We start from the raw sequence: 9,767 nt of genomic DNA, 5'->3' as shown, positions 1-9,767 counted from the left end.
TGGGGGTGGGGGGGGGGGGGTGGCCACCCAATCTGGCTGGTCCCTCTCCGCCGCTGTGCCTGACCCTGGCTGAGGTAGGTGGGGAGAAGGGCGGGGGCAGAGGGCTGGGCGCCCCAGCCAGGCTGGGAACTGACGAGGGGGTGGTACCGATTGGAGGAGAGGCAGAGGCCCGGCCCCACCTCCGCTCCGCATCATCTCCGGGCTACTGAGCTGGGCCCTAGCCAGACGCTGGGGTCCGGGCTACGGTGTCTCCGCCCCAGAGGCTCCCACCGGGCCTGGCCCACTGGCCCAAGTCATCTTGAGGTCCAGCGGAAGGCCTAGTAGCGGCCAACCTTGGCGTCCCCGATGGCCCCCCAGACGTCAAAGACAAACTCATCCGGGAAGGCGAAGTCACCCAGCCGTTCATCCAGGGCCTCAGCCAGCTCGTCCGGGTTCCTTTTGTCCTTTCCAAGCTCCACCATAGTGGCCGCTGGAGGGGGAAGGACGGGGGAGCAGAATGGAGGCACAGATGACAGAGGGGCTCAGGGCAGACTCGGCCCCACAGGACCTACAAGCCCCTTTCTTCCACACTCCCATCCATCCCCAGACCCTGATGACCCCCTCCTCACTTACCCAACTCTGTGTCCCTGATGCCCATGTAACTCTCCAACAGGTCATCCACCTTCTCAATGGCCTTCTCCTCAAAGGCTGAAGGCTGGGGGTGGGAAGAGGGACGATGACATTATGATAATGTGAATATACCTGTAATTATACTGAGCGCTGGGCGCAGTTTTTTTTTTTTAACACCACTTTTGGTATAGAAACCCATGGTTCTTCCTCATGACAAACCCAAAAGTGGCACTATAATTAGCCCCATTTCACAGATTAGGAAACTGAGGTCCACTTGCTCAAGGAAGGTCCCAGAGCTGGGAGGTGGCAGAGGTGGACGGACATCCAGTGCCCAGAGGCCCTCAGCTAAGAGTGATGCTGCCACCTATTTCACAGGAAAGTGGTGGTTGCGGGGGGGAGTGGGGAGGGACTCAGGCTCAGCTCGAACACTCACCAGATCCTCTACTGTGGCTGGACCCCGGGATCGGAGCCGGAGGGTCCCTCGGCCGGTGCCCAGCTGGGGACCGGAGCCAGGGCGGCCACCCCCTGAACGCACACTGATCATGTCTGTGGGAGATAGGGGGAAGGGGTGAGGACTGGAGGAGCCCAGTTCCAGCATGTTCTGGGCAGAAACCCAGACATCCCGGCCTCAGACCGCCCTCCACCTTCTCCAAGCTTCTGTAGGCTTTGGGGGCGCTGGGGACTGAGGTGACCCCAGGAGGCAGGTATCCTGACTCTGGCTTGGCCGGGGTGTAGGAGGCACAGCCAGGAGCTAGGAATGGAAAAGGGCTGGGAGGCTGGAGGGGACCACTCCTGTCCCCGAGGCCGGAGGGACGGGAAGGGAATGGGTCCTGTGTCTCTAGCTACTTTCCCCAAGGCCAAGGGGGTTTAGCTGCTGGGCAGCAGACCAACCCCATCTGCCTGGGGAAGTGTTTTAGAGTCCCCCACCCCCACGCCAGGGACCTTGAGCCCATTCCTGAGAGTTAATGAAGCTGGACAGAAAAGTAGAGGGGCAGGCATAGGGCAGCCAAGCCTGGCTTCTTGGGGCTAAGGGGTTGGCCAGGTTGGGGGCGCTTGGCTAGGCTAATGGTTCCTGGAAGCTGGGTGTGGGGGCAACTTCCTCCTTGCCTCTATCCTCCTCCTGAGCTGGGCAGAAAGCCAACACCCTCTCCCTGTCTCCCCACAGAAAGGGTGGGGCTGCCCCACCCCCTTTCTCACGGTTACCACCAGCTGGGCTTTGGGCACCACCTGCTGGTGGCCTTTGGTACTGCGTGCGGGAGCAGGCATGGGGTGGGGGGTGGCGGCTGGCAAGGGGGTAGGCAGCAGCCCCTCACCAAAGGCTTTTCGAGGCTCTGTGAGCTTCAGTGTGAAGGTGCGGCCTCGGGGTAGCTCCTTGAGCAGCCGGGCCACCTCGTAGTGCCGGCAGCCCAGCAGGCTCTGTCCGTTGATGGCCTCGATCATGTCACCCACACTGATGAGCTGGATGTGGTCGATCACGCTGCCCTCCTTAATGCGCTGTGGGGAAAGGAGCTGTCAGCCCCTGTGGCGCCACCCTTGGGTCCTACCATCATAGGCTAGGCCTTACCCTCCAGACTCTGGGTGCCCCACCCCCAGGTACCTTGATGAAGGCATAGCCAGCCCCATTGTCTGTGATGGTGAGCCCCAAGGCCTCCTCCGACTTGAACACCTCCACTTCCTTGCGCTGCCCCTTGACGTGGGCAAAGATGAAGTCCTCCAGCCCGATCTGCCCCCCCAGGAGCTTGTCCATGTCCACTTTGTGGGTGTTGAGGGTGCAGAACATCACCTGCAGGAGTGGGAAACGTTAAACCCTCACCTTTCTCCCACGCCCTTTGCCAACTGCTACCTGAGGGGGAAGGAAGGGGTGCTGAGAAGGGCTTGGAGGTATCCCCCCAGTGCCTGACCACCCCGAGCTCAGTCAAGGTCCCCACTAGGATGTCAGCTCTGCTAGGGCTGGGTTTCTGTCCTAGAAAAAACTCCCTACTGGTTCCAGGGCATAGAGCCTGGCATGCAGTGGGTGATCAGAAAATGCTTTTGGAATGAATGAAGGGGCACAGATACCCATCCTGCCTACTGAGACCCCTGGATCTACTTCCTGCAAGATCTCACTGTCACCTTCCTTGCTTCCTCCATTCCTTTGGCCCCTGAAATCCTTAGGGTCGGACCTCCCAAAGAATCACAGCAGGGTGAATCTTGCATCTGACCTCCAGCTCCCACAATCCGCTGGGCTACAAACCCCTCAATGTAAGGTGGGAATGTAGCATCCACCCCTGGCTGTCCATTCCCACAATCCACTGGGGCTGAGGCCTCCCAGTGCTGACGGGAACTCAGCACCCAGTTCTGGTCTCCAGTTACCCACAATACATTGGGCTGCAGGTCTCCTAACGCATGCCTGACTGGAACTCAGTATCCAGCTGTGGCCACCAGCCCCCATAATCCACTGGGGCACAGGCCTCCCAATGCCTGATGAAACTCAGCATCCAGCCCTGCCTCCAGTTCCCCATAATTCACTGGGGTAAAGCCTCAGTATTTGCAGCTTCAGCACCTAAGCCACAGCTCACAAACAGGATGCACATTCCGGCCTCTCTCTAGCTCACCATCAGGGAACCCCAGTGCCCAGCTCCCCAGTAGGTACCTCAGCAGCTGGCAGCCGGAAGGCTTCAGCAATCTTGCCATACAACTCCTTGACGTTGGTGAATCCCTCGATGCGGCCAGTGGGACTGCCATGGGCCAGCTGGGTGTGGAAAACGAGGCGGGGCCGCAGGGCGGGGGGAGGGGGGGGCGAGCCCATTTGGGGGCCCCCCGCCCCACCTCCGCCCAGGGGCCCCGGCTCCCCCACGCCCAGCCCACCACGGCCTGGCTCAGCCTCCTCATTTTCCACCAGAGGTGGCGCCTTTTTCCGCCGCCCCAGTCCTAGTGGCATGAGCAGTGAGAGGAGGGGGCGTGCCCAGGAAATCTGCAGGACAGGAAAAGGTGTTCAGGGCCTGCGTTGAAGCCTCACGCCGCCTTGCCCCTACAGGCCCAATGAAATTATTCAGAGAACAGGCTGGCCTCAGTTCAAAATCGGGTGCCAGCTCAGAGCCAGGCAATCACCCAGCCAGATGACTGGCCAAAGGGAACCTGGGAAAAATGCCTCATATAAGTGATTCAAACTACCACGAGGGCATGACACTCTAAGTCCCTCATGTGTGCCTATTCACACTCTTTTCCCTCCTAATAAACACTTTGTTTCACTTAAAAAAAAAAACACAAAAAACCTGGTCCTAGCACTTACACAACTGCACAGAAATAATATCAGCTAATATCTACCATAACTGCTAACTGCTCTGTGATCTTACTTTATCCCTACATCAATCATGGGGACCATATTATTGTCCTGATGTGATTACATGATGTACCATAATATGTGATTATGCCCATTTAATAGATGAGAAAATGGAGGCTCACGGCCTACGTTTCTCTATTTTTCTATTGGTTGCAATCATTAGTGCTGTGCACAAAAAAATTTCTGACTCTTCCCTTTCCAAGCATGTAAGCAGATGGCATTCCTGGCCTCTTTATGACTGGGTAAGCATACGACCAGTTCTGGACAATGAGTTGTGAGAGGAAGTGACACGTGACATTTCTGGGCTGAAGCATTTAATTACTGGAGCAAGAACCTCCACAGATCTAATTTTCCCGGTAGGGTGACCAGCCACATTTGATGTGGTGGCAGCCCCACCAGGCCAGGCTCTGAGTGACTACAATGAATGAAACCCCCCTGCTAAGCTGCACTGGACATGTAGCAGGAACAAAAAATAAACCATTGTAGAGTATGACTGCTAAGATTCTGGGGGATGCTTGTTACTGCAGCAAAACTTATCCTGACTGATACATGTTTTTTCTTTCCTCTCCCTCCACTCTATTTTTCTATCTCTCTTCCTCCCTCCCTCCCTTCAAACAAATATGTTTTGGGCACTAACTATATTCCATGCACCACTGTAGATATTGCCTTCAATAAGATAAGCAAGGTCCCACATTTCCTGACCCAGAGTAAATAAGGAGCCTGTGATGAAGGGTTAATGGATGAAGAAAACAATCTTATATGGGTAGATTCTAAGAGTTTACAAATACACACACATATGTATGTGTGTGTGTGTGTGTGTATACACCATGGGTGTATGTGTTTAAGTGGATACATGCATGTGTGTGTGTGTGTGTGTGTATGTTTTTAAAAGCTTTAGTTAGGGAATTCCCTGGCAGTCCAGTGGTTAAGACCCAGCATGGGTTCAATCCCTGGTTGGGTAACTAAGATCCCACAAGCATGTGGTGCAGTCAAAAAAAAAATGCTTTATTTAATAATTCAAAGCTGTAATTAATAATTTCATAAAAGTTTGCTAAACAGTATACCTGTGAAGGTAAGAGAAAATCTCTGTGAATGACTCAAGCACATTACTGAACCACTGAGCAAAATGTATGCTGCAAATATTAAAATAACTTCAATTCTTTAAAAAAAAAAGACAAGCAGTAAGGTCCCTGACTAGGGCCATCAAGAGCAGTTACACAGGTTGTTCACTGTGCCAAAGCACCAGACCCGGGGTTGCATTTTTCGAATTCACTCCTAGTTGCTGCAGAGGTGAGCTAGCTGGGGCTCCGTCCATGCTGTCCAGAAGCATACAGTTCAGAGAAGCTGTACAGTGAGCAAGCAAATGTGTAAATATTCAATATAATTTCTAAGAGTGCTATGAAGACAATAAAACAAGTTTTACAGACAAGGTCACAGAGGACCTGCCTCTCTGGGCAGGCGAAGCTGAGACTTGAAAGACAGCAGGAAATATCCATAGGAGGATATGAGGCAAGAACATCAGGCAGTGAGAACAGCTAGCGCAAAGGCCCTGAGGTGGGGATTTGCTTGACATGTTTGAGGATCAGCAAGGAGGCCTGTGTGGTTGGATCCCCAAGTAAGAGGGACAGTGGGAAAAGGTGAGGGCAGAGATGTAAAAAGAAAAGACATTACTTTGCTGACAAAGGTCCGTCTAGTCAAAGCTATGGTTTTTCCAGTAGTCATGTACGGATGTGAGAGTTGGATCATAAAGAAAGCTGAGCACCAAAAAACTGATGCTTTTGAACTGTGGTGTTGGTGAAGACTCTTGAGAGTCCGTTGGACTGCAAGGAGATCAAACCGGTCAATCCTAAAGGGAATCAGTCCTGAATATTCACTGGAAGGACTGATGCTTAAGCTGAAACTCCAATACTTTGGCCACCTGATGCAAAGAAATGACTCACTGGAAAAGACCCTGATGCTGGGAAAGACTGAAGGCAGGGGAAGAAGGGTACGACAGAGGATGAGATGGTTAGATGGCATCACCGACTCGATGGACATGCGTTTCAGTAAGCTCTGGGAGCTGGTGATGGACAGGGAAGCCTGCCATGCTGCAGTCCATGGGGTTGCAAAGAGTCAGATACAACTGAGCGACTGAACTGAACTGAACTGAGAGAGGTAACAGGCAGACTGTGCAGGACCCTGTTGGCCAGAGGCTGAACTTGGGCTTTTTATCTGAGTGAAATGGCAGTCATGGGAGATTCTGAGCAGATTCACAATTAAGCGAGCGACCAGTGTGGCTAGAGTGGAGTGAGCAATGGAAGAACACGAAGAGGGCAGGTAAAAGAGGTGATGAAGAGGGACTTCCCTGGTGGTCCAGTGGCTAAGACTTCACGCTCCCAATGCAGGGGGCCCAGGTTCGATCCCCAGTCAGGCAAATAGATCCCACAGGCTGCAACTAAGAGTTTGCATGCCCAACTAAGACCTGGTGCAGCCAAATGAATAAATATTAAAAAAGAAAAAAAAAAAAAAAAAAAAGAAGCAATGGAGGTCAACTGTATAGGCCTTTATAGACAAGCAAAGAGTTCATGTTTAAGTCCAAAGTCACAGAAACTGGCCCCAACCCTCAGGTCTGACTCCCAAGCCCAAGTTCATCACAGTGATGCTGTCCCCTAGATGATTCAGTCTCCCTGGGCCTCAGATGCCTCACCTGTAAATGGGGACATTCCATCCACCTGGCCAGGTTGTGGTAAGGATCAGATTATGCCAAATTATATTTTTCTATGTAAGGGGGACTTCTTGCTCCCTCCTTTCAGATCACCTCTTCCCTAGGGCTTTCCTGGATTCAGTAGAGCCCCTGAGCTGTACCCATTTTCATTCATCCATCTGTTCTCCAACACCTCCTCTAACATCACCTGGTCCAGTCCTATCAACACTCACCTAGAGCTTCTCAGGTGGCTCAGTGGTAAAGAAGTCCCCTGCCAATGCAGGATACATGGGTTTGATCCCTGGGCTCAGAAGATCCCACATGCCATGGAGCAACTCAGCCCATGCGTCACAACTACCGAAGCCCAAATGTCCTAGAGCCCATGCTCCACAACAGAAAACACTGCGATGAGAAGCCTGTACACTACAACTAGAGAAGGCCCCAGTGCAGCAACGAAGACCCAGAGCAACCATAAATAAATAAATCTTAAAAGCAAAAACAACTCACCTAGACCACTGCAGCTGCCTTCTCTGAGTCTCCCAGCTTCTGCCCTTGCCCTCAATGGTCTCTCAAGACAGCAGCCAGAGTGATCCTGTAAAACATAAGTCAGGTCACATTTGTCCTCGCTCCAACCCCTCCCAGGGCTTCTACCTCACTTGGAATAAAAGTCAATGTCCTCCCCTAGGCCTATGGGCCCCAAATGACCAGCCCACATCAGCCATATGCCCTCACTCCCTGCCTCTGTCCCCCCTTGCTCATTCCCTGCAGACACAAGGGCCTCCTCCCTGGTCTTTCAACACACTGGATGAAGTTCAACCTCAGGGCCTTTGCACTGGCTGTGCCCTCTGGTAGCCACCCAACTCACTCTCTTACCTCTTTCAGGTGGAAGCCATACTTCATTCATTTAGCTTGTTCATTGTCTGTTTTCCAAAAAGGGCAGGGAACTTTGCCTGTCTTACTCATTCCTCTATTAGCTCAGAGAACACAGGGCCTGGCACAGGGCAGCTGCTTACTAAATACTTGGGGAATTAATCAGTGGATGGATTAATGAATCTAATAGTCACCAGCCCACCGGTCTCTATGCCCAGTTCTGGGGAGACAAAAAAGCACAGGCCGTAGCATCTGCCCTCAGTAGGATCTTGTCTCCCCAGCAACAGTATAAGTCCTACCTCTGGGGTCCCTTATTCCTTGCTTCCCAGCATAATTCTGGACACAAAGTAGGTGCTTCATCTAACCATGAAGACAGTGAGATTTTGTTTTTTACTCCCCTTCTAATCAGTGATACTAAACAACCTTTAAAACATTTGAAACCATTTGGATTTGCCCTTTTGTAAACTACTTAAGTCTTTGCCCAATTTTTAAAACCACAATTTTTTTTCTTGCTATGCCATGTGGCTCATGGGATCTTAGTTCCCTGACCAGAGATTGAATCCTGGCCCTCAACAGTGAATGAGCAGAGTCCTAATCACTGAACCACCAGGGAATTCTCTAAAACTGCATAGTCTGTTTTTAATTGCAATGCCTAGTCTTTTTCCTTATTGATTTGTGGGAACTCTTTATATATTCTAGATACTAGAAATAAAATACATTCTGAATGAATAAACTGGTACTGCTCTGTCAAGTTATTTCACTTGACTCCCTTAATGATGCTACCAAAAACAACAAAACCCCCCACATCATCACCTCCCCTGGCTCCCCTCCTACCACTCCCTGTACATCTTAGCAGAATGCAAAGAACATAAATATTAAACCTGGATTCGCCACTTATTAGTTGTGCAACCTTGAGCAAATGTCTTAACCTTTCTGAGTTCCAAAGAAATCATACATGTGTTTAGAACAGTTCCTGGGACTCAGTAAGAGTTCCACAAATGCTGGTGACAATTACTACTATTTCTGTCTGTATCATCTTTAGTCAGCTGCCAAGATTCAAACTCCCTCTTTTTCTAGGGCCCCTACATCCTGCTCACCAACTCCCAACTTCCTTACTCTGCCTACACTTGATGCCCTGGTTCAGGCTGGCTTCATGTCTTACCCAGGACAGGGAAATAATGGTGGTAAGTGGGTGGTTTATGAATTTGTTTTCCAGGCCAGAAGAGGCAGAGTGGCCTGGGTTCAAATCCCACCCGTCACTTACCAGCTGAGTGGCTGTGGGCAAGTCACTTCACTTGATGGGGCTTCAGTTTCCTCATCTGAAAAATGGGCAGAATTACTGTCTCTCAGAGTGCTTATGGGAATCCAAAGAGTTTATGCAAGTAACTCAATTAGCACTTTGCCTGAAATTTGATTTAAGAAAATTATTACTCTCACTGTTATTACTGCCTCTTCCCTTGCCCTGCCCAGGAACATCCCAGTCCTCTCTGCCTGTCAAGGCTTACTCCTGGCCACCTCCTCCAAGCAGCCTCCTCCGCTTGTCCCTGCCTGTTACAACCACCCCTGTGGTCCAGACAACTCAGGACCATGGACTTAATTACATGCTGTTCTGGCAGAATTCTTGTCTTCCAGTCTTAGGCTGTTATTTAAATTCATGTCTCTATTTTAAAACATAAACCAGATTGTGCTGCTCCCCAGCCTCAAGTCTTACATCGGTTTCCCACATGATAGAAGAAAAGCTCTAAACTCCTTAATGTGACCCACAGATCCCCACAGAATCACATTCTGGGTTCTCTCCTGCCCCAGCCATACCATGCCAAGCTTGGCCCAGCCTCAGAGCCTTTGCCTTGGCTGTGCCCCCTACCTGATCCTTAGAAAGCTGGCTTCTTTTTGTCATTTAGATCTTGGCTCCAAAGTTACCTCTTCTGAGATCCCCCTTCTTACAGATTCTACCATGCCACTCCCTCATATTTTATTCATAGCATTTATCAACCTCTGTAAGTGTTTTCTTTATTTACTTATTATTAACAATGCCAAAGAATGCTCAAACTACCGCACAATTGCACTCATCTCACATGCTAGTAAAGTAATGCTCAAAATTCTTCAAGCCAGGCTTCAGCAATATGTGAACCGTGAACTTCCTGATGTTCAAGCTGGTTTTAGAAAACGCAGAGGAACCAGAGATCAAATTGCCAACATCTGCTGGATCCTGGAAAAAGCAAGAGAGTTCCAAAAAAACATCTATTTCTGCTTTACTGACTATGCCAAAGCCTTTGACTGTGT

At 50.7% G+C, this 9,767-nt stretch overlaps 1 protein-coding gene across 2 annotated transcripts in view; it reads right to left on the bottom strand.

The window, feature by feature from the left end:
* Positions 1-6: 6 nt before the first annotated feature.
* Positions 7-9,767, bottom strand: part of GIPC1 (GIPC PDZ domain containing family, member 1) — a 12,107-nt gene continuing 2,346 nt past the window's right edge. For both annotated transcript variants that reach the window (XM_010855431.1, XM_010855430.1), the window contains exons 2-9: positions 8,749-8,803; positions 7,122-7,206; positions 3,242-3,562; positions 2,207-2,392; positions 1,923-2,103; positions 1,043-1,155; positions 613-694; positions 7-469 (exon numbers count right to left, since the gene is read on the bottom strand). In XM_010855431.1, the coding sequence (XP_010853733.1) occupies positions 318-469; positions 613-694; positions 1,043-1,155; positions 1,923-2,103; positions 2,207-2,392; positions 3,242-3,529 (1,002 nt within the window). In that variant the 5' untranslated portion in view covers positions 3,530-3,562; positions 7,122-7,206; positions 8,749-8,803 and the 3' untranslated portion in view covers positions 7-317. The remainder of the gene's footprint in view (positions 470-612; positions 695-1,042; positions 1,156-1,922; positions 2,104-2,206; positions 2,393-3,241; positions 3,563-7,121; positions 7,207-8,748; positions 8,804-9,767) is intronic.

This window comes from Bison bison, unplaced genomic scaffold (assembly GCF_000754665.1).
Source record: "Bison bison bison isolate TAMUID 2011002044 unplaced genomic scaffold, Bison_UMD1.0 scf7180017864365, whole genome shotgun sequence".
Lineage (NCBI taxonomy): Eukaryota > Metazoa > Chordata > Mammalia > Artiodactyla > Bovidae > Bison > Bison bison.
The sequence above is the reverse complement of the archived record's forward strand: the minus strand, read 5'-3'. Positions and strand labels throughout refer to the sequence as shown.